Source organism: Crocuta crocuta, unplaced genomic scaffold, assembly GCF_008692635.1.
Source record: "Crocuta crocuta isolate KB4526 unplaced genomic scaffold, BGI_CrCroc_1.0 scaffold193, whole genome shotgun sequence".
NCBI classification, from domain to species: Eukaryota; Metazoa; Chordata; class Mammalia; order Carnivora; family Hyaenidae; genus Crocuta; species Crocuta crocuta.
Genome location: NW_027529624.1, coordinates 546193 through 571247, shown reverse-complemented (window position 1 = coordinate 571247; position 25055 = coordinate 546193). Strand labels below are relative to the sequence as shown.

The 25055-nt window shown below is 42.0% G+C and overlaps 2 protein-coding genes across 2 annotated transcripts in view; one reads left to right on the top strand and one right to left on the bottom strand.

The window, feature by feature from the left end:
- ALDH1L2 (aldehyde dehydrogenase 1 family member L2) overlaps positions 1-15335 on the top strand; it is a 63642-nt gene extending 48307 nt beyond the window's left edge. The window contains exons 20-25 of the mRNA XM_077761959.1: positions 729-828; positions 1444-1542; positions 4051-4216; positions 5703-5808; positions 8476-8675; positions 10396-15335. Of these exons, the coding sequence (XP_077618085.1) occupies positions 729-828; positions 1444-1542; positions 4051-4216; positions 5703-5808; positions 8476-8675; positions 10396-10451 (727 nt within the window). The 3' untranslated portion in view covers positions 10452-15335. The remainder of the gene's footprint in view (positions 1-728; positions 829-1443; positions 1543-4050; positions 4217-5702; positions 5809-8475; positions 8676-10395) is intronic.
- Positions 15336-18586: 3251 nt separating this feature from the next.
- Positions 18587-25055, bottom strand: part of NOPCHAP1 (NOP protein chaperone 1) — a 6743-nt gene continuing 274 nt past the window's right edge. The window contains exons 2-4 of the mRNA XM_077761996.1: positions 23184-23270; positions 21142-21278; positions 18587-19201 (exon numbers count right to left, since the gene is read on the bottom strand). Of these exons, the coding sequence (XP_077618122.1) occupies positions 18980-19201; positions 21142-21278; positions 23184-23270 (446 nt within the window). The 3' untranslated portion in view covers positions 18587-18979. The remainder of the gene's footprint in view (positions 19202-21141; positions 21279-23183; positions 23271-25055) is intronic.

Below are 25055 nucleotides of genomic sequence, written 5' to 3'. Positions count from 1 at the left end.
TAACAAAAAAAAAAAAAAAAAGAAATTGAGTCAGTGTAATGGAGTGCTGTGCAATCATGTTCATGGAGAATTTTTAATAATATTGAAAAATGTTGTTAAAAGGTAAATAGAAAGCAAAATAAAGTATGAAACTGTATATATGGCATGATTGTACCCCTGTTAAATAGGGCAAAGTCTATGGTTGGACACAAACTGGAAATAAATATATCAAAATGGTAAAAATATGGATGCTGAGACATGGAATGGAATTTTCTTATTTGTTTCCTTCTTTGTGAGTTTTTGGGGGTATTTTTTAATGTTTTAAGTAGCAATACTTTTGCCAGTAAGGGGAAATAAATAATATACTTCTAAAAATTGATCCTTTGTTTCCCTAATGCTTCAGGAATCTGGGTAGAGATTAAATTCCTTGTCAGGCCTTTATGTAATCATATTTCTTAAAGGATCTAAATTTATCCATGAGGATCTCTAATTACTACATCACAGAATTATAAAGACTTTTTATTATGGAAAATTTCTAATATGTACAAAGCACACAGAATAGTGGAATGAACTCCCGTGTGCTCAGCACCAGGCTTCAACAGTTACCATCATTCTACCGTTCGTGTCTTGTCTTTGAACAAGTTTCTTAATATTTCTGAGGCTCAATTATATTTTCCACACTAAGTGGTAATTTATTGTTAAAAAGGCCCACGTGAGAGAATGCTCATTTCTCATTTATTTTCCTCTAGCTGTGCTGTGAGCAACTTGAAGAAAGTTTCCCTTGAACTTGGTGGCAAATCCCCACTTATAATATTCAATGACTGTGAACTTGACAAGGCCGTGCGAATGGTAAGAAGGGGACAAATCTCCCCAAAGAGGCGCCTGCTTCTAAAACTTGTCTCATCTCCTTTTTTTATCAGAAATTTCAAAATGAGATTTGGTTTTGTCTGGTTATAACTAGAAGCCATTCTCTTGATGCTTAGATTTAGGACTGCTTAAAGCACTTCATTTAAAAACTAGTATCTTGACACTTGTATCATTAAGCTGTATTTAAAACTTGGGGGACAAGAGAGTCTTTCTAAACATTCATGATTTATACAAACTGATGTCAAGATTTTAAAAGCAAAATCTGGGATACCAGTGTTACATTTAAGTGTATCGAATAATGTAGATTTTCTTGCAAAATGGGTTCTTTGTGGTGTATCCTTTCTGTTACACACACTTTTTTTTTTTTAGTGCTCCTGGACCCAAAAGGGGGAAACAAAATCCCTAAGATTGTGCCAGATCAGAACTGAGTATCCCCAAGCAATTCTCTTCGTTGTTAGCTGTTAGCGAGGCCAAGGCATTGTATTTTTCTCTGACTTCTTTGTTTTCCTGCTGTCTTCCATTAACATCTAATTCTCAGTGTGGGCGATCTTAGGACAATCGGAAGTACTGTTAATATTGTCTCTTCTGTTGCTGAAGGGCATGGGGGCAGTATTTTTCAACAAAGGAGAGAACTGTATTGCAGCTGGGCGGTTGTTTGTGGAAGAAGCCATCCACGACGAATTTGTGACGAGAGTGGTAAGGCGTCTTCCAATTTCTTTCTGACTTGTGCAGAAACTACTTTTACCTGAAAAGTACTTCTGGCATCAGTGATGAATTTTTAGGTGTGATACTAGTACTGTGCCACATATATAAATAACATATTTTTTATTTTTACTTTTATTTATTTATTTATTTGTATAGTTTATTGTCAAGTTGGTTTACATATATATTTTAAATGACACAGCCCTTACCTTGGAGAGCTACTTTCTGACATATTTACAGGGGATATTATATGATGTGTAGATTTTGCTTCAAAATAACCCAGGAGGCTAGGGGCATCTGAGTGGCTCAGTCCATTAAGCATCTGACTTTGGATCAGATCATGATCTCATGGTTCGCGGACTCTGTGCTGACAGCTCAGAGCCTGGAGGCTGCTTTGGATTCTGTCTCCCTCTCTCTCTGCCCCTCACTCACTCACACTGTGTCTGTCTGTCTGTCTCTCTCTCAAAAACAAATAGACATTAAAAAAAAAAAAAAAGTAACACAGGAGGGGCAGAAGTGAGTGGGGGAATAAATTGGCCAAGAGTCGGTAATTGTTGAAGCTGGGTGATAAGTACATGGAGTGTCATTATATTGTCTACTTTTATATGTGTTTGCAATTTTTTGTAGTGGAAAGGTATCGGTCTCTATAAAAAAAAAAAACCTTAAGAGTTTTCATTGCCTATACCTTGCTCTGCATTTATAGTAAATTATATCCTTGAGACTTATGGGAAAAATACTCCTAGATTATTTTAAATTTCTGAATTGACTAAGAGAGATCTACTACTGGATCCTTGCAAATCATCAATATACAGTTAATAGGATAGCCGCTCATTTCCTCCACTGAAATATATAGATAAATACACACATACATACCTCCTATAGATTGGTCATGATTTTATACACATAAGACCAAAAGAAACCATTTGTAGAACTATTAACATGAACTGTGTGGCTAAACTAATCTAAACTATAACACAGTATGCCATTATTATGGTAACAGTAATGATGAATTTGTTTCTATTTGAAAAAGAAGCACTGGCTTCTTTCTTTCAGAGTCAATTCCTTCTCCCCATTCCCAAGAAGAAAAGGCATTCTTTCTTCATGAGAATGGAAAACAGGAAGACCAAGGGTGCCTGGGTGCCTCAGTCAGTTAAGCATCTGACTTTTGATTGAAGCTCAGGTCATGATCCCAGGGTCACAGGATCAAGCCCCATGTTAGGCTCTGCGCTGACATCGTGGTGCCTGCATGGGATCCTCTCTTGCTCTCTCCCTCTCTCTGTCCCTCCCCTGTTTGTGCTCTCTCTCAAAATAAATAAATAAACATTTTTTTTTTAAAAAGTTAAAAAAGAAAAGAAAAGGAAATAAGACCTGCAGACAGGCAGGCGGTGGGCAGTGGCTACCTCCTGAGCACCCCTGTAATTCAGTTTTGTACCATGGTAAAATACAAGTTACAGAGCTCTCACAATTACAGTTTGTTGATATTTCAAATGCTGAGACCAGAAATGTCAAGAGTCTACCTTATCAGTCCATCAAGAAACATGTTTTATATGCATGTAATCTGTATTCATTCACTCACTCAGCAGCTATTTCTTGAGTACTTACTGAGGGATTTTTGCCAGGCCTAAATGCAAACTCATGGCCCTATTGGGTCATGGTAACTCTCACTCTTTCTTCTTACTGGAAATGGACTTAACATTAGATAATGCAAGGGTGCCTGGGTGGCTCAGTCGGTTAAGCATCTGACTTTGGCTCAGGTCATGATCTCACAGTTCATGAGTTCAAGCCCCACATGGGGCTGTCTGCTGTCAGTACGGAGCCTGCTTCGGATCCTCTGTTCCTCTCTCTTTCTTCCCCTCCCCCCTCTTAAAAATAAATACACATTAAAGATACATAAAGAAGAAAATGCAAAAGTAGGTTAAGAAGTGAGATGCATAGGGAATGATTACAAAGACATGCCTCTGATGAACATTGCACAATAAATATGGCTTTTTATCGGAACATTCTAGCAATTCCTCTGGCATGGCTATACCGTGAAAATGCCATAAGGGCAGTTGCCCACATTTGAGGGGAGAAAAAAGATAACAACGTGGCCATTTTAGAAATTCTTCTGCCCAGAAGAGTAAAATTGTGCTCTATTAACAAAAATTCCAGAACATTGGGTTTGTTATTTTAATGGATAAAAACTCAGGATAATTTGAATATAACATACGTAGCTTATGGTCTATTAGAACTCAGTGGTTAACAGCTTGGGCTTTCAAGTCAGGGAAGCTCTACTATATTCAGTGGCTGTGTGTAATAATCACTTACCCTGTCTAAGCCTCAGTTTCTTCATCTGTAAGATGGAGTTAATAAATACCCAATTCCAGTGCTTCCGTGAAGACTAGAAGATAGCACATCTTTTGACAGCTAGTATAACAGCCACCGCATGGTGGAAGCTAAACCGAGGGTATCCATTATTATTATTAACAGTGAATTGTGTTTTGTGAACTGGGTGACAAACAGGTGGAAGAAATTAAAAAGATGAAAATTGGTGATCCACTTGACAGATCTACTGATCACGGGCCCCAAAATCATAAGGCCCATCTGGAAAAGCTTCTGCAGTACTGTGAAGCTGGAGTGAAAGAGGGGGCCACCTTGGTGTACGGGGGAAGACAAGTCCAAAGGCCAGGTAAGACCACCTCCACAGGAGGCATACCGGGATTGTGCTCCAACACCTTCCTCTGCAAATTGATCATTAGCAGGGGAAAGGTAACATTTGTCTGTGTTTCCTGTATGAACCCAAAGTCTGGGTACACTGAGTGGCTGATAAAGAAGACTTTTTTGTTAACAGAAGAGTGCCTGCTAATTAATGTAGAAAAAAATGGTAGAATAGAAAAATCACCACTTTGCACCCCTAACTGAATGAAATGGTCGATTCAGGCAGTTATCAAGGGAGGCTAAAGTTATCAGCAGAGAGATTGACAGGGATCGGTGGGGGGGGCGGGTAGCTGAGTATGTACAAGGTACCGAAGTTTCTTGCCCAGGATTATTGCCAGGCTCAAGGAGAAAAATACAGTCTTAAGATGGAGAGGTCAAGTTGTCACCAGCTGGGAGCCTCTGGTCCTTCTTAGCAACAGTGAAAGCAGGACATCCAGGGATGACGTGTCTCCTGTGGGACGCAACAGGTACCACACAGCGTCACCTCTGTGGTGTTCTTGCCAAAAATGTTTAGACTGAATCTAATTGTGAATTTAGGTCAAACTTTCCATTTATGAGAAATAAAGGGGATCAAGGAACAATTAAAACAATTTTTTTAACATTTATTTGTTTTTGAGGGACAGAGCACAAGTGGGGGAGGGGCAGAGAGAGACACACACACAATCCATAGCAAGTTCTGGGCTCTGAGCTGTCAGCACAGAGCCCAACGCAGGGCTCCAATCTACAAACTGTGAGATCATGACCTGAGCCGAAGTCAGCCGCTTAATGGACTGAGCTGCCCAGGCACCTGGATGGAGGGACAAATTAAATATCATCCCAGAGTCACAAAGACAAATCTAAATGCAACGTATTCTGCAGGACAACTGACTCCATGTGTTTAACAAGTCAATGGCATGAAAAATAAGGGGTGAAAGGTTTTAGATTCAAGGATACTTAAGAGATCCAACAAGTAAATGCAATGTGTGGAACTTATTTGAAGCCCAAATCAAGCAAATCAACTGTAAGAAACATACTTTTGAGAAAAAAAATGTGAAATATAAATCATGAAGAAGGAATTAGCACTCATTTTGTTAGATGTGATCATGTATTGTGGGGAAGTAAAAAAATCGTTTTTTTTTTTACAGGTTTGTACTGAAATACTTGAAGGTGAACATTGTAATCTCTAGACTTTGCTTTCAATTATTTCAGCAAGGAAAAAAATGAATCCAAGATAGCAAAATAGGAGTAAATATTTATTTTACAATTGACTATATTACTTTCTTTAACATATGCTTGAAATTTTGTTAATAAATAGATTAAAAAATAAGAACGTAGGAATGCTAACACTAAATAGGAAAATGAAAGTTGTCTTGGTTTTATTGATCAAGAAAGGAAGAAAAAATTATAAATTAAATGAGCAAACTATTAATTAAAAATTAATTACCCTATATTGATCATCTTTCCTGTTTTTCAAATAGGCTTTTTTATGGAACCGACTGTGTTCACAGATGTGGAAGACCACATGTACCTTGCCAAAGAGGAGTCATTTGGGCCTATTATGGTCATTTCTAAGTTCCAAAATGGGTATGTTTTTCAGGCACAATTTAACAGGTTTTGACTAGATAAGTATTTTTGCCTCAGCCATTGTGCTGATTTTACAGACCATAAAATCAGTGAACATGTAATTCTCAACTATATGACAATAATTGACTTAAATAACTAGGAGAGAAGGCTGACCAACGTGGGTGGTTATATATTCTTGCTTCTGAGCTTAAGTCAATGGCTGACAGTACGGAATTTTAGCTGACTAAATTTTAGTTTTTGTACATCAATGCTTACAACGTCTCTGGAACAAGATAAATAATGGAGAATAACGAAACTAGTTTTCACATTCACGATCCCAGGGAAGGCAACACATGATTTTCTCAAGGAAAGAGTTCTGCCTTCAGAGGGGATTATGCACCTAAGAGCCTAACACTCAGCTTTTTATAGAAATGTCCACAATCACCATATAATCAACCATAAATTATATACTGGTTTGTGGCAGTACAGGAAGCTTTCCAAAGTGTTTAGCATACCAAAGAGGGTCATGTGGTAACTGAGCTCATACAAGAATATTTAATACAATAGACTCTCATGGTATACTGTGCAAAATTCTTCAGAATTCTGGCTTGAATTTTCCTTCAAACAATGAGAGAGTGGAAAAAATAGAACACCAAGTTCCAAGGACTCCGTGTTCATTTATTTATTTATTTATAGAGAGAGAGAGAGAAAGAGAGAAGGGGAAGGGCAGAAAGAGGAGGAAAGAGAGAGAATCTTAAGCAGGGTCCTCACTTAGCAGAGAGCCCGATGCAGGGCTCAACCCCACCACCCTGGGATCATGACCTGAGCCGAAATCAAGAGTCAGACGCTTAACCAACTGAGCCACCCAGCCGGCCCTCTTGATCTTTGATAGACATATTGTAAGATATATTTGGGGACACTAAGCTATAGTAAGCAAACTTCTGACGTGACACACTGAGCCAAGGATGCCCTATTAACCTTCTTTTCCTCATAAATTCCTCCCGTAGGATAGTCTTTGTGTTAACCATGCAGATTTTAGAAGCCAGGTTTATAGGATATAAACCAGAAAGGTCACAGTTCCTGTCCTTGAGATGCTTACCAGCTGAATGGGGGAGACAGACAAGGACATGGGCAATTAACCACAGAGGGTCAAAGGCAGCCACAGCGGGTAGAATCTACAGCCTGCCTCTGCACCTGGCTGCCTCTATGGGCTAGGGCCAGTTACTTACTCACTCTGAGCCTTGGTTTCTTTGTGATGTTACTAATAGCATCTATCCTGTTGTGTCATTCTAAAGATTAAATAAGACATGTTTGCTATTGTGCTGTTGCCCCTGGCATGCTTGTTATCCTAGAAGTAGGCCCAGGTGTCTTATGAAGCTGTGTCATCTTGATAGTCCCCAACAAATAATGGCATAAAGCCATCTTTCTGCCTTAGGCTAGTCAATAAATATTTGAGTCCCTACCACGTGCGGTGCATCAAGAAGCGTGAGCGTTTTAGCAGAGCCTCAGTTCACTCTAAGTTCAGTTCCAAATTTCTTGTGCGAGTTTAAAGTCATGTGTAGCCAAGATTACCTTGGAAATTCTCTTCAGAAGCCACCACACTGAAACCTGTGCTGTGTCCTAAAAGCCCTGCACAATTAGTTTTTCCTCCCGTCTGGGGACAGAGCCTCTTTCTTGGCCCGAGCACCAGATGAAATACTCGGGTTGTACTTACTGGCCGTGCTGTAGAAAAGTCATGCAGTTTTAAACATTAGGATGACACTCTTAAAGATGAGATACTCATACCATGACAGACACGTTGGAACTGGTCCCAGCCGAGAGATGAGCAGGGTCACGGCTCCAATCTCCTGAGAGGGCACACACGTGGAGTCAAAAGGCAGGGGAATCATGATTTAAGGAGTAACGTTGCTCTCCTTTTATGGAATTTTATTAATTGACTGCACTCTCATTTGATGATCTGACACCATGGTATAAAGAAGAATACAATGTCGTTCCTGCCTTCAGGGAGCCTCTAGTGTAGCTGGGAGGTAGAAAGAGGTGAATCAAAATACTGAATTTGGAATATGTGCTCCCTGATTATGGCTGACTTTTACTGAGCATGTACTGTGTTCCAGGCACTATTAGCTCATTTAATCCTTGCAAAAACAAGAATGGGTCTTTTATTATTATTGCCGTGTTTTGCAATTAACAAAGGCATGCGGAGATGAAGTCAATTGCCCAAGGTCAAGAGCCCACTCACAGAGCCACTACACCCTGCTGGCACTGGTGGGAACTGGGAAGGCTTCAGGGTGAGGCACCGAATGAGCCTTGAGCTGTATGCAAAAATCTGGCGAGGAGGGGAGGAGATGGGGAGTGCACTGAGAATATATCCAGGTAGGACTCGAGGGAGAGGGGAGGAAGTGGGAGGTTGTGAAGGAGAACCAAGAAGAAAATGGAAAAGATGACTTCAGATTAGATTTTAAAAAGTGTCACATGATATATATATGAAATGTATAATGCTAGAGATCTAGTATCTTGTTGGGAGTATCTTTTGGTGTAAGCCGGGCATATTTCTCTTATAAAAATTCAAGCAAGTTGGCAGTAACGCTTTTCCGTCCCTAGCATGCAGAGGGAAAAGAGGAGAACATGACATGAGAGTGTTTTGCTTTGCGTTCAGCGATATGTTGTCTTCCTAAAAACATCTCGCAGGGACATCGATGGAGTGCTGAAGCGAGCAAATAACACGGAATACGGTTTGGCCTCGGGGGTTTTTACAAGAGACATCAATAAGGCCATGTATGTGAGCGAGAAACTAGAAGCGGGAACGGTTTTTGTTAACACCTACAACAAGACGGATGTGGCCGCCCCTTTCGGTGGGGTGAAACAATCTGGCTTCGGAAAAGACTTAGGTAAGCTCTGCTTTTCTACCGCAGGTTCCCTTGGTTTGCACTGTTGCATGGAAGTCTGCTTTATGTTTCATGCAACACTGGGGTATTGCTTTGAAGGACGTTTCCTATATGGCAGCTGTCTCTGGGCTTATATGGGCACTACTTGTTTTTTAATGGTAAACATTTTTATTTAACATACATTCAGACAAGTACACAAACGGCACTTTAAAAGAAACGTGTTTTTAAAAGATTAGTGTTGAAAAGAAAGTATCTTTTAGCTAAACTATGTTTGGCCTTTTACCTGACATTCAGCATGAACTTGGTTTAGCTTTCATGGGACGAAGTGGAGTCAAGAAAGAGAAATGGGTGGAGGACACTCCTCAGCTAGCTCCAAGAATAGATCTTGTCTGTAAGTGGCTTGGCGGTCTCTCAGAATCAATACTGCAACTGGCAGAGTTTTCTGGGAGCCTGGGAACTCATATTTAGAGTTGCAAAAAAGTCCAAAAGGTAATTTTTTGTGGGCAATGACACTATCACATTTCAAGTAATGGCTTACTTTGAATACTACCTACGTATAGACCGGATCTTATGCTAACTACTTTACCTGTAATAGCACAAGCCATCCTGACAATAGTCCTGGGAGGTAAGTGCCATTATTATCTTTATTCTATAAATGGGGAAACTGGGGCTCAGAGAGGTTGGGTAACTTGCCCAATGTCGTACAGCCAGCCACCACTGGAAGGAGAATTCCAAGCAGGCAGTCTAGCTGTAGAGTCCATATTCTTACTCCCCACCTCAGTCTGGCATGTTGTTTCAAAAACTGAAATGTTCGTGGTTTACTGAAACTACAGTCCACTAATATAAATTTGGTTAATTTGGGGGTATTTTTACATCTACTCTTTCCTGGTCACTTTTGGTAATGTATTTACAGCAATAAAAGTGGCCCTCATTTTAAATTCCACTGAGTTAAAGGTAAAGAGTGTTTATTATAAAACAATAGAATTTGCCTAAATAGTTTCTTTCTCTCCCTAATTAGTTCAACTTCCGAGATCATATACTCATTAGTTGCGCTTTCGGTATTCATGCCCTTTCACTGCCGTAGAAATTGACAATTGTACCAGCTCAAAATAGAATAGAAAAAGAGAGCAAACCTAGTTATTTATTTGTGTTTGTTTTTTGCCTGGATATAGTCTTCTGTATAAAATGTAAGGGAAAACTGCATTATCCTTATCTTTAAAATAAGATTACACCAAAGGGTCTCAACCTTCCTTTCTTCTGCTCAATTCTGCTACATGTAATATAATCCAAAGGACAGTATCTTGGCCACTTCTCTTCAGCCTAAATGGGCAAAGGATAGAGAGAAGAGCTTGTCATCAGGCAGGAAAATAAGGGAGAAAGGTCTGTGGTGGGGACTGACCAAGCCAACATGGTTCCTCAGTGGACCTGATGGGTGGGCTAAGCCCTTACTCCTCAAGGTGTGGTCCATGGACCACGAGCATCTGCACCATCAGGTGATGGCTAGGAATGCATAACCTCAGGGCCTCCACTGGACTTAATCAGAATCTCCCATTTCACAAGGTTTCCAGGTGACTCACATGAACTTTTACAGTTTGATAAGACTTGGTTTTGGCCACATCCTAGCTGCTCAGTGATCGATAACACCTAGACTGGGGTCCAAAAGTCCGGTGACATCACATCCACTTATGAACAATGCCCCAGGAAGTGCTTTTCTCTTCCCTAGGTGAGGAGGCCCTAAACGAATACCTCAAAACCAAGACAGTGACGCTGGAATACTAGTGAGCACTATCGTTGGGAGCCCTCTGCAGACAGCCCCCTCCTCACCTCCTGACACACTTAGGAAGCCTGGATGCGCTGAGGGAAGAGGCATCAGCCGCGAGTTGAAGAACACACACATGGACCATCAAGAGGGTCAGGCTCCATGTCTAAGCATTTACACCTGTGCCTGAGTGTTTTCTACTATACCTTTTATACTTTCAAACGATTTGTAGTTGTTGAGATTTGAGTAGGTTGTGTATCACACGTATTTCTAAACCGCCAAGCTGCTTTTCCTCCCCAACGAATCTAGCCGTTGCTCATCTTGAAAAATGTCAGTATCAGCCAGTTGTAATACACGAGGTGCATTTTGGGGGAAATTTTGCATTATGTGTGCAGATTTTAACCTCCAAACGATACCTATGGAGCTATTAAAAAGATTTTCTATAATTTTGTTCTCAAGGAACAGTATATCCTGGAAGGAATGTGAAATGAATTTTTTTTCATATTTGGAAATAAGATACATCTTTGTGCCTTTCGATGTTCTATTTTTCAACCCACCATGAAGGGTACCCAACCCACAAACAGTTCTTGAGTACTTCTAGGTCTGGGGTACTATGTAATGTTCTGAGGAGTAGACAAAATTTAATGACGTTATCTCTGGCCCCAAATAGCTTAAATTCTAATAAATAGCTTTTAAAAAGTGAATTTCACAGCATGATATAGAATATCAGTAGCCTTTGGAGGCTGAGCTTGGTCCATATCATACCATCCTGTCATGTGACTTTAGGAAACTTACACAACTTCTCTGAGCCTCAGTTTCCTTATCTGTCAAATGGGGATAGACAGTAATGCTAGCAATGCCTTCCTCAAGAGCCTTATTTTGGAGGAGTCAATGCAATAATAGAAGTACCTTGCCCTGTGCTTTGTTCGTGGTGCTCAAGAGAAGTTCACTTTGTTTCCCCCATCACTATTTTAAAGATATATTGAGATAAGCTAACCAGATGAATTAATTTTCCTACAACCCCTTGCAGGAGTCATTGATTCCTATCCTCCATTGTTCTGACCCAGTGCTTGATGCAGCAGCACCGGAAAATGCCATATAATGAAAACTGGCAGTGGTCCAAGGAAAATGACTGCCTTTCTTTCTGCAACTCATTCATTCTTCCTAGGACATCCCGTTTTCCATTTTTCTACCTACCGGATCTGCTGTGTGATCACTGACTGTGTGATCTCAGGCAAGTTAGTAACCTGATATCTCAGAGCCGTGGCATCTATAAAATGGGGATAAAGTCTCTACCTCATTAGGGGCTGGAAGGAGTCAATTGAATGATACGCAGAACACACCTGACACGGTATTTGGACCATAGTCCGGGCCTGAGAGATGGGAATTATTATAATCCATGCAGGACTCACTAGGTTGACTGTTGTCAGACAAAAATATTAGGTGAGCAAATTATCACCATCCACGTGTGAGTGGAAGGTGAATTCCTGGATCACAGTTTCAATGGAAGATGGTCGGAGAAATTAACTTCTATTATTCCTCCTTTTATAAAATTTCAGCAAATGTTCCTATCTCTGGCTTTGAAGGAGCCCTTAGGTAATACTTGGTACTTTGGAGAGTCAGCAACTTAACCTAAAGGGAATGTAGGGAATCAACCAACAAACCAAATCAGAGGCAGAAAACATCCAAAGGGAAGAATATCAGGCGTGATCCTGGCATCAATAGAGCATATTTGGCCTCTAAGCATTTTTTATTATACAGTGGCTCGTTTACCATCAGAGCTTGGCATGGCTGGAATTCTAAATTGGAATGAATATTCTCAGTCTAAATTGACAGTTCATATTTGAATAAAATGACAAAAGCCTTATTAGAAAGGAACCACTTTTGAAAAAATTATTATTTAAATTCAAGTTAGTTAACATATATGTAGTCTTGGTTTCAGGAGCAGAACTCAGTGATTTGTCTCTTACATATGACACCCAGCACTCATCCCTAAAAGTGCCCTCCTTAATGCCCATCACCCATTTAGCCCATCCCCCCACCCATCACCCGCTCCAGCAACCCTCCGTTTGTTCTCTGTATTTAAGAGGCTCTCATGATTTGCCTCCCTCTCTGTTTTTATCTTATTTTTCCATCCCTTCCCATATGTCCATCTGTTGTGTTTCTTAAATTCCACACTTGAGTGAAATCATATGATATTTGTCTTTCTCTGAGCATTTCACTTAAAATAATACCCTTTTAGAAAAGAACCACTTAAAAATTTTTTTAATGTTTGTTCATTTTTAAGAGAGAGAGGGAACAGAGTGGGAGTGGAGGAGAGGCAGAGAGAGAGAGAGGGGGAAATACAGATATAGAATCCGAAATAGGCTCCAGGCTCTGAGCTGTCAGCACAGAGCCCAATGTGGGGCTCGAACCCACAGACTGTGAGATCATGACCTGAGCTGATGTCAGACGCTTATCCCACTGAGCCATCCAGGTGCCCCAGAAAGGAACCACTTTTAAATGTAGTGTTTTAACTGATTTCATGTGAACTAAAATATCACTTTATCAAATATTTTAATAACAGATAAAATGGCACACAACAAAACCCTGTCCATTCTTCAGGACTGACTTTTCCCCCTATTAATCTTGGTAGCAGTGTTTTTAATCTTCTTTGGGCCACACCTCTGAGAATCTGATAAAAGCTGTGGAGCCCCTCTGTCCTGCTTCTACGGCCCAAATTCCCTTGCACCCTTCCCTCTGCAAGTATCTTCAAGGGATTCGCAGATCTCCTACAGCCCGGGCTTGGAGATTCACACCCTCTGCCACAGTGAGTTCTAAAGTTCCTACTGGCTTGAGTTTTTATATCTGACTGCTGATCAGAATCAAAGCCTTCATGGAATCCCAGTGAATTTGAACTGGAGCGTCATGACCCACAGCCTACCAGGTGATTTAATTAACATAGGGAATAATTCGCTTATCACTCTTCCGGACCCCAGGCTGGCTCAATAGGTGTAGCGTGTGGTTCTTGATCTCAGGGTCTCGTGAGCCCCATGTTGGGCATAGAGATTACTTAAAAAAAATTTTTTTTGAGACAATTACCACTGTTCTTTCAGATCATGGATTATTTTGCTAAAGGATAAAGCTGTGAGCTGACTGTCACCTGCATCGGGAGGTGTGGCCACTCTAGGCGGGTTGTCCTCTAGGCCCTTCTAATCGTCTTCCACATGCCTTTGCTAATACAGTCCCCTTTTGCTCACACACCCTTATGGCTTCCTACCCCCAGCTCCATTTAAGGGTCTCCTCTACACTCTCCCTTGTGAGGAACATAGTGCTTACCCTTGGTGCTGAAATTATCTGTCTTCCTAACTAGGTATGAGCACCCCTTCCCCACCCCCAGGATTGGCCTTTTTTTTTTTTTCGGGTCAGTAGTAACTGCAGCTATCATTTATTGAGGGTTTCCTGTGCGCCACACACTATGCTAAGCACTTTGTAAATGCTGTCTTAGTTAATCTTCACGTCTGAGAAAAATGAGTAAGTGGAGGCGCTCTTCTTACTGGCCCCACCACCACCGAGCCGTCCTCATTGCGGACGCTGGCCACCGCCCAGGTCTCTCAGCTGGTCTTCCCGATTCCTCCTTGTGTAATTCTGCTCAAAGTCTAAGTCAGATGCTGTTACTCCTCTGCTCCAACCTTCCAATTCGATTAGAATCAAGTCCAGTGTACTCACTGGGGCCTACAAAGTCCTACCGATCTTGCTCCTTGCGACCTCTGACTTCATCTCCTAAGAATTTTCCTCCTGTTTCGTCTAGTTGTCCCAGCTGCCTTGATGTTCCTCAGACAGACCAAACTCTTAACCTCAGGACACTTGCACTTGCCATTCCTCTTCCAGTGGTGTGCTGGTACATATTTACCAAATGGTTCTCGGGGGGAAATAAATTATTGGAGCATTTGCTAACTTCTGTGTATAAATGCTCTCATCAAAGCGGATTTCAAGCTGCAGAGACGCGTGCACTCAGACCAAGCGGAAGCCAGCGCCAGCACACCACTGCCTTTCCCTGCAGCTCTTTGCCTACGTACAAGCTCCTGGCTGACTGCCTCCTTCCTGTCCCACCTCCAGTCCCGTCTCACTAGAGACGAATCTTCTAGCACGTATGCCCCACATTCATACCTCACCTGCCTGTCATTATTTATTCTTCTTACCCTGCCTTATTTTCGTAGCACTCATCACAGCCTAGCATGTATTTACTTATCATCAGTGTCGTCCCCTTAGAATGTAAGCTTCACAAACAGGTGCTTCTTTTATTCAATGCTGCATCTACAACGCCTAATACGTAGAAGGAGCTCAATCAGTATTTGCTTTCAAATGAAAGAGGTGAAGTAACCTGCCCAAATCACACAGCTATTCACTGTAGAACAGGTACTCTAAGCAGTGAAGCTGCCGGTCTTAACCAAGCTGGATGGCTCTTAATGCCAACGTCTACATCAGGGCCTGTGGTGAACAGCAGCACACACCAAATATCAGTCACTGTCTGCAGGAGCTGTCGTGCAAGTAGCTAGAGACAGGCTGCGAGACCAAACTGGGTCCAAAAGTGCGAGCTGTCAAGGGCAACCTGGATCAAAGGAGATCATCAGATATGAGACATGGTGGATGGGGGTGATTATCATCACTGTTAATGCAAATAATACCCAAGTGGATTTTTTAAGTGATTGCATAATACCTAATTATGTAACAATACGTCACAGGGGAAGGGAAGATTCAACCATAAACTTCTTACAGAATAATAACCACAGATACTGGAGACTGTGCCAGACTTTTTCTATGAAAATATATTTTACTGTACATTGTTAGCTGCCTTTTTTTTTTCTTTTTCAATTAACAATATACAAGCATCTTTCTGGGTCAATAAACAATGCTTCTTCACATGTTTAGTGGCTTTACTTGTTCTCCATTGGTGGACATTCAGACATATGTCAGACATCATTGGTTTTGTTACTTTAAACTTTGCAATAAATCTTATGCAGAAATTTATGAACATATCTGTTAAGTTCCAAACACTTTCCCCCAAATTCTTACCACCACTGTGCATTATTCCTCCAGCTGCATAACACCTCATATTTTCTGGGCACTGTTGTAAACACATGCTGTGTATCAACGCACTCATTTCTTACCAAACCCCAGGAGGGGATGGTTACCCCCATTTTGCAGATGGGGAAAGTGAGGTAAGTGGCTGGGCTGAAATCTGGTCTAGAGAGCTTTGGGGTCTGTGCTTGTGGCAGAGTGACCACAGGCCCCACGGGGGCCAGGTGGGACAGGCCGAACTAAGCCTCGCTCCACCAGTGGCCTAGCCTCACCTGTGAAGTGGTCACAAGCAGAATGAGCTCCTAAGGTGGTGGTTTTTTGTTTTTTGAACACTTAGGAAATTCTGTCACAAAACAAAGTCTAGTGATAGTTCCATCTACAGTTATTTAATGCAATGACTCAGTGACGTCCTTTGTTTCACTTTGCAATCACGGGCAAGGGTTTCTAATGACCCAGCGGTGGGGAGCCAACCACAAAAATTCCAGCATTAAATTTTTTGGAAAAGTCTACCAGTCATGCTCACCTTGTCTTGTTTCTTCTGGATCAAGTACCACAAAAGCTTAAGATAAATTACTTTACTGACATAAAGAGAGAAATAGCAGTTTAATGAACATTTACTGTACATTTCAACCAAGTGAAAGCCCCTATGCTAGGCACTGAGGGAAATACAAGTCAACTTCTCTGGTCTTTCCCTACTGGGGTAGAGGATACAGGAAAAATAATGAGCTACTTTGCAAGGCAGGTATTTTATAAGCACCATATTTCATGCACAATTAAAGTATTATGACTAGATGGGAGATTCATTCAGAATGAAATTTTTGTTTCAAAGGCCACACACCTGATTTTCAGGTTTGTAACTGTTGGGAGAGCCACGGAGGGACGGTGTTCCAGCAAGCTCGGGGAACCGCCTCAAGAGCCTTAGCAGGAACAGACCCGCTGTCCAAACAGCTGCCGCATCTCACGCCCAAGCGTCCAGCAGAGAAAGCACAGGTCGGACCAACCAAAGCACAGCAGTGATGTTACTTTCCCATAGACTGAAGGGCAAACTGCTGACAAACAAAACGGCTTTTTAAATTACGGTATAACATGCACTCAGCAAAGCGCACAAATGTCAAATGTGCAGCTCGGATTAGGTTTTTATACTTGAGTGGTGGTGACTTGAGTACGAAACGCACTAGTGGGTGGCACAGAAAGGGCTCAGGAGTATTACCTCTTAGTGTCCCATCTGCCAATTTGGTAAGTGAAGAATACAATCTTGGTTTCTCTGTTTTTTGTTTTTTCATATATGGATTGAAACTTTTTTTTTCTGTGAATACGTACTTTGACCTTTTCGTTCTTAAAATATTAGACTTTTTTCTAATTTGTTAAGAGCCCTTTACAGCTTGACGCTCATTCTTTCTTATAATGCAAATATTTTTCCCAATTTGTCCCTTGCCTTTCAAATTTCTTTACTTCCCTCTGGCTTTTAATATTTATGCGAATGAGTTTTTTGCTCTTTTCCTTTGGATTTCAGACTTTGACATTCTGCTTAAAACAAAAACAAAAAGCTTTTGACTCCTGCTTCCTGAAAAAACAAATTATTTCACTATTAAATATTCACCCATATTTTAGTATGGAACCCTTATAATTTAATTTCTATTTAAATCTTTAATCCACATATAATTTATCTTAGCACATGGCATGAGACCAAGATCTAACCTTTTCTGAAACAGTCGGTTCTAATATTGTACTCTAAATAATTCATCCATTTGACATTCACTTAAAATGACATCTTTATCATAAATTAAATTTTCATGTTTTTCTTTTTTCTACTAGGTCATGAGAATGTCCAGAGGACTTGAGTTTAGTCAACTTCCCTCACTGCATAGGGAGGCTCACTGTAACGCATGTGATAGCCATGGCAGGAGGGAAATACTCATATTCTACACACTGGTGTGTATTTCTAGACTGACTTAGTCTCTCTCTGATCACTCAGCATATTTCTACCATGAAGCTGTATTTCTTGTGAAGTTACACCTTCATATTCCCCTGCCAGGAGCAGCCTACCATGGCTTAAAATTTCTAATATGCCCTCATACATCCATTAATTTGTTTGATAACATTATTCAGTGCCTATTCTGCACCATGTGCCACGCTAAGTAGGAAACCAGACAAATGCAACTCTTTCCATGATGTGGCATAATATAATAGCTGGCAGGAGACAATCTTTGAATATTTACACCGAAAATTCATCGCTGTTGTTTGGTGCTACAAAATATAGCACAATAACCTTTCTAGCTGAGGAATCTCATTTCCAGATCTGGTTGTTTCTTCATACATTTTGCGAGGCACAGCCCAGAAGAGCAGGTTCCAATTTCCAATGGGAAATACCAAAAAGAACCTTGAGAATTACCTTCAGAGCATTTACAAGATGATGATATGAGGAGTAGCAACAGTTAATAGAGAGACCTAGAACTTTAGGGCACAAATTCCATCAGCTCAACCCACTTGGAGATAGTCCTTTAAATCCTCAGGCCTATATCCTGAGCAAAGCCAGTCCCATGAGATCTGAAACAAATTTAGGAAGGTCAAGGATGAGGCAGAAAGGCGACGCCAGCATGGGGTCATTTTGACTCTGAAAGGGAAAACCAGTTGTGTATACAGCTCTTTGTGTCCCCTACCCTAATTTTTCTGTGATGTCCCTCTTTTCTCCATTTGACAGGTTTTAAACTGTAGGCAACTGTGCAGAATAGCTTTAATCACTCAATCAAAAAAAATCTGCCTTATGGAAAAAAAGGAAAAAACAAACAAACAAAAAACTGTGACTTTTTCCAAGCAGTAAATTCTACATGCACCGCGTGGCTGGAGAGTCAGCAATAATGATGAAACCACAGAGCACCCGATTTCCAGCTCAAACTGGAAAGGACTTGTGTGTGTGTGTGTGTGTGTGTGTGTGTGTGTGTGTGTGTGTGTGTGTGTGTGTGTTTAAATGAAACTATATGCCTGAGGGCAGCTGAATATAAATAATTCTTTTCCTTATAAAAAATTTTCTCTTCAAAAAAGCCCTCCCCCATTGAACCCACTCTGATGGTAACAAATCTGACTTTACAATATCCCATAAAAACCTACACTGTGTTATTCAAGAGAATAAATTTAAAACAAAAACAAACAAATGATTTGTACTTTTACATTAGAATAAGTTTGATATTTCTGAAGTCTATGCTGAAGAAAGAAGATGCCAGCACATTCATTTGTCACCATAACAAAGCTAAGCTTTCTAAAGGGAATCTCTTTAGCAGGAGATCAACTACAGTCTGCTCTTAGAAGATTTCCCAGATGCTCCTATTTCAGTTCTTTAAAAGGTAGCTTCTGTTTCTCTGAGAAACAAAAACCATCTAATATTACATGAAAGTACCACAGATACCTGAAATGCAAAATAACCAGCAGACCACGTTCTTTTTCCACAGAATTAGCAAGCAGAGATCACCCGTTTCTGAGATCGTTTATTTTACTCTTTCTTTTTTTTACTGGCTGGACTGTCCAAAACCTCAATCTTGCCTTTTCCCTCTTCTGAATGAGGAAGCTTAATGTTATCTATGGTGACTTCAGAAGAGGTGCCGTCATCTTCCTCCTCAGATTCGGAGCTGTCCTCTGAGCTGTCCTCCGAACTCTCTTCTGAACCGTCCTCTTCTTTTGCATCGGATTGATTCATCTCAAACAAGGCCACATCCTGCCAAAAGCACCATGTGAGAAATTTACTCCATGCCAGTTGCCTAAAGACTTGTGATAACAGCCCTGGGAAGAACCGACATTTAGCACAAATACTGAAGCACAGGGGACAAGAAGTGTTCTTAATACAATATGGCACTTTTTTCTCTCAGCTGCCACAGTCCACCATAAGGACGTACATTTAGTACAAGTCTAAAAAGTCCCCCCACAACCCGATTCTATATATCCTGAACACATTCAACAATATGTGCTCAACAGATATTAATAAAGGCACCTGGGTGGGCTAAGTGCCTGACTCTTGATTTTGGCTCAGGTCATGATCTCAAAGTCGTAGGATCGAGCCCCATCTCGGGATCTGCACTGGGCACAAAGCCTACTTAAGATTCTCTCTCTCCTTCTGACCCTCCCCAGCTCATGCACACGTGTGTGCATGCTCTCTAAAAAACAGCAAAAACTCCCAAATATTAACAAGTCCTACCATGAGCCAGGCCCCACACTAGGGCCTAGAGACTCCACAAGAGCAGCAACAAAATCCTTGCAACTTACGTTTGTGCAACTTAGGTTTTTGAGCAGGGATTGGCAAATTACAGCCTGGAGGCCAAACCCAGCCCACTACCTGCTTTTGTTTAACTTGTGGGCTAAGAATGTTTTTTCTTTTTTTAAGTTTTCAGTGGTAGGAAAAAAAATCAAAAGAATATTTCATAAACCATAAAAATTATATATATTCAGATTTCAGTGTCCATAAATAACGTTGATAAAATGTGCCTATTCATGACATTTCATCTACAGGTGCTTTCGTGTGAAAACGGCAGAAATGAGCAGTCACAAGAGACAGCACGGTCCACAAAGCAGAAGTATTTACTAGCGGGCCCCTTCCACAGAATCTTTGCTGACCGCTGTTCTAGCTGGGAAAGAAAAACAACGAACACCGACGTAGAAAGCACAGTGTGGGGCAGTGGAAATGAACAAAAGTAAAGCAGGACGGGATAAGCTACTAACGGGCCATCGGGGAGAAGCCTCTTATTGAGGTGACAGCTGAGGAGAGAGAGAGGGAGGGAAGCTGCAGAAATGTGGGGAAGAGCCTTCTCCACAGAGGGAACAGGCCAAGGAGCAAGGGGGCTGAGCGGGAGCACAGGAAAGAGGGGGCCCGGCGGGAGGGAAGTGGGGTGGGGAGCTGGAGGCAGACCCCACGGGCCCCGGAAGGACTGAATTCATCAGAGATGTGATGGGATCGTGGGCCTGGGCCACACCCAGTGTGAAGAACAGATTCTAAGAAGAAAGGGCAGAAGCAGGGGAGCCTGTGGAGAGGTCACTGCAATAGTCCAGCGGGGAGACCACGATTCCGTGGACCAAGTGTGGCAGCTGCGGACGTCATGCAGAGTGGCTGGCTCTGGGAATATTCTGGAGGTAGCGATGACCAGAGCTGCTGCTGAATGGACTATTATTCTCAACAATGGCGTTGGCTCTGTCCAGACACAAGGGTTATAAAGGCAACCCCGGGGCAGAAGTAAGATGTGAGTCTAAATTGAGAGGATTTTCCACGTGGCTTATGTAACCAGCTATTGCATTAAACACATCATTTATTTTTGCATTTTCAATCAATCAGGCTATGATTACTTCTTTTAGGCTTGGATGGAAAAAAAAAATTCACTTAGGACATTTAGTAAATTAATGCTTCAAGATAACAAATGTATTATTTGACCTTAAAAGCCCTTCTATGATTCTCTATTACTAAAGTTCTAAGCTCCACCCAAGGAAGCTTACTGGTCAGTAAGATCCGTAATAATAAAATGACTGAATTCCCACGCAGTGCTGGAAACGTGAGCTGAATTTGCAAGAAGGAAACTAACACTTGGAATTAAAATGGGAAAGTCCTCTCTCGTAGATGACGAGGCATACCAGTAAATTTTACTTGATGAAGTGAAAACAAAGCATAGCTACCATTTGTATCACTTTTCCAAGACTCTCATCAATGTCTTCAATATTGAAATGCCCAGGCGGTGCAGCGGCCATTTCTTTTCTTAGCTTTTCATTCGCCTGAGCCATCTGTGGGAGAAAGGTCTGCACTTGGTCCAATACTAAGGAGAAAAAAGAGTGTATCAATATTTGTTAGTCTTTGGCCAACCTTCAAATTTTAAAATCCAGAATTTCCTATAAAACACTTCTGATTTCAAAAGTAATCAGGGACGCCTGGGTGGCTCAGTCGCTGAAGTGTCCGACTTCAGCTCAGGTCATGACCTCATGGTCTGTGAGTTTGAGCCCCGCGTCGGGCTCTGTGCTGACAGCTTGGAGCCTGGAGCCTGCTTCGGATTCTGTGTCTCCCTCTCAATGCCCCTCTCCCACTCATGCTCTCTCAAAAATAAATAAAATGTTAAAAAAATTTTTTTAAAAAGTAATCCTAATGACAATAGCTACAATTTTAAAAATCTCAAATTTCTTCCATTTAAAAAACTTCCATCCTTTTTCCTGAATCCTTAAAGCAATAGGACCACACAAATTAGCGAATATTTCTCAATGTTTGTGTTTTCGTATATCCCCAGAACTGCACATTTCTAGAATGCTGGCATTCAACCAACAGTAACTGAATAAGGAGAAAGTATGACGTAATAGTTACATGCACCACGCTCTGAGGCTTTGCCGTCAGGCTAACGAGGTTATTCGCAGAACCCCAGTTCTACCTCCTGCCTGAATTACGTTGGGCGTGTTAACTGAGGAGTGGTTGTTCCTACCTACCCAACATTGTTCGCCTTTTTTCCCATAACCCTCACCTTCCTTTTAAGCTCTGTCATTCCTGGTCACTCTTGTGCCTTACCCGATGCAGAGCTGTTCCACAGCATTGGTTACCAGGCTTTGGTTCAACACCACATACAGCGAAACTGTGACCTAGCCAGGCCAATGAGAGATCACCCTGGGACTTTGGCTTGAACTGAGGAGAAAGAGACCCCTTCTTTCTGAGTGAGTAAATGACTGGTTGAGCTGCTGATAAACTGGGCAGCTTGCCACATGGGGAGGAAGGGCCTGTTCTAGATTTAGCCAACACCTGGGAAAGCAGAGCTGAGTCAGGGCAGCAGACCCCGGATGGCAGCGAGCACCTGAGGGGAGGGGTACCTGAGATCGCTGCTCCCTGTCCCCACAACCAAACTGGCCAACATAACTTATTTTTTGGCTTAAGGCAATGGGAGTTGGAGTTTAGTCATATGCAACCACAGGTGTCCTAAATAAAGTTAATTTAACCATTCAATACCTCAATTTAGGGGCGTCTGGCTCAATTGGTTGTGTTCAACTCATGATTTCAGTTCAGATCATGATCTCACAGTTCATGGGACGGAGCCCCGAGTCAACCTCTGTTCCGAGAGTACAGAGCCTGCTTAGGATTCTCTGTCACTCTCTCTCTTTGCTCCTCCCCCATGCATGCACATTCTCTCTCTCAAAATAAATAAATAATCAAAACCTTAATTTACTCATCTGTAAAACAGGGGTAATAACTATACTGTGCTAAGTATAGGGGAGTCAATAAACAAGGTATGCCTAACGGCATTAGCTCTCAAAAGAAGCCCAGCACATAACTGTGCACGTGAGTTCTCAAAACTTGTAAAGTCACTGACACAGCTATGCAACACACGATTGAAATGTCCGGAGGACAGAAGATGAAAAGAAAGAAGGTGGTAAAGGTCAGGAAATGGCCTTTAATTGTAAAACAGGGCTGCCAAAAGATGAAATGACGTTATTTACATACAAAGCCCCACAGAACTGCAATCACAAGACATGAAAAACATTTTTAAAAAGACTCAAATGAAACTCTACGGTCGGAATACATGGTGAGCAACTCCTTCAGACACTAAGCCCCTGAGCAGTCCCAGGGCAACGACAAATAGCTCGGGCCAGACTGGGGTTCACTCTACTACTTAAATGGGCAAAATTTAACATCATAGAGGGTTTGAGAGAGAGAAAGGGGTAAGATGAAGGCAGGGAAAGATACTTACAGGGACTCCTCTCTATCCGAACCGTTTGAAGAGTGGAAGTTTTTCTGTGATTAGGCTTGGGGTTGATGAGTAGCCTGTCCCATATACCTGAAAGCACAACGACACGTAATTTACTAGAGCGTAAGGAGACAGCAGCCGGTGAGCAAACTTGCCACCGCCACGCCCAAGTCTTGAACATTCCACAGTCCCCAAGACCTTCTTAGAAAGAGGCCCTCCAAGTTCCACTGCAACATTTTACTTCTTTACAGACACCCAGCTCCCCTTCCTTAGGCCTGTCTCATACATCTGCACGTGGCACCGATGCCAAGCATTAAGTGCAAACTAACCTGCATTTGTGTGGATCAGAAATCCATCAGTGACAAATGAGTTTCTGCCACAAAGGGACAGAGGAAGCAGTACAGATACACTAATAGTTAAGCGGAGCCAGAAGTGGTTTCATCAGACAAATTATTTAACCTCTTGGAGCAATCCTTTATTTATAAAGCACACCTGCCTTGTCAGTGGACCTTCATTAAAGATGTCCAACCTAGGGGCTCCTGGGTGGTTCAATCGGTTAAGCGTCTAAGCTCAGGTCATGACCTAACGTGAGTTCGAGCCCTGTGTTGGACTCTGTGCTGACAGCTCAGAGGCAAACGCCTGCTTCAGATTCCATGTCTCCCCCTCTCTCTGGACCTCCCCCACTCACACTCTCTCTCTCTCAAAAATAAATAAATATTAAAAAAGAAAAGAAAAGAAAAGAAAAGATGTCCAACCTAGAGAAATGAGCCCTTCGAAAACTTTCTGTTGTCCCTCCCACCCCCATACACCTTTTCGGCCCCCTCACTACTCCTCCCCAAATCAACCAACTCTTCAGCCCATCAGAGCTCAGAAGACAGGGTCTGAGTTTTTCAAAACTCAAGGCTTTGATCACCCTGTTTCCAACAACCGGAAAACCTCTTCACTCAAGTACAAAAATCCTGTCCACCCCCAAAGCAGAGTTCAACAAATATTCTTTTATTACTACTTTGGGTCTAAACGATTGGATTAGCATAAAGAATCCCATCAGTCTGGAGCTAGACTGATTGTATTCAAATCCCAATTTTGCTACTTTCCAGCCTCACGACCTCCAGCAAGTTACTTATCTGTAGGATACACTGTGACTCAGTTTCTCACTTAGAAAAGAGATAAGGATCCTCTGAACAGGGTTTTTGTGAGGATTTAATGAGTTAATTAATTCCTGGGCCACAGTAAGCACTACATAAGCTTTGGCTCTTATCATAACTCTTTGGGATGTTCTGGGTTCTCACTGAATGTCTTCAAGCTGAGAATTAGCTCAAGCCCTTAGACCCATTCTCCTTATAAAAATAAATAAATAAATTCAATAGGTACTACTACCTCCATTTTCCAAATGTGAAAACTGGGGCGCCAGAATGTAAACAACTCTCCTATAGTTTCATAGTTAATCACTCCTATAGTTTCATAGTGGAGTTGGGATTTGAATCCATGCTTTTTAACTCTACTACGGTGTCTGAAATCCTATGTGGCTTTCCCGGACCCAAGTGTCCCTCCACAAGAGAGAGGAAAGGCACTAAGGGGTGGTTCTGTAAACACAGAGGGGTGGGTGTGGGGGTTAATCCACAATAGTCACCTGCTCCCTCCACCCGCCAGGTGCTGGGACCCGGACAGCCGACCTCAGGCCCTCCTCAANCCCCCTCCCCCTCCACCCCGCTTAGGGGAGGTGTCCTGCTGCGCCGCTCCGCAGAGTCGGTGCCCACTACCCTGCAGAATCTAAGAACCTCCCCGGGCCCGCGGCCGCGTGGCCGCCCTGGGGCCTCCGAACCCCAGCCACGCCGTGGCGGTCACGCTGAAGCCCTGCGGCCACCCCTGGGCGTC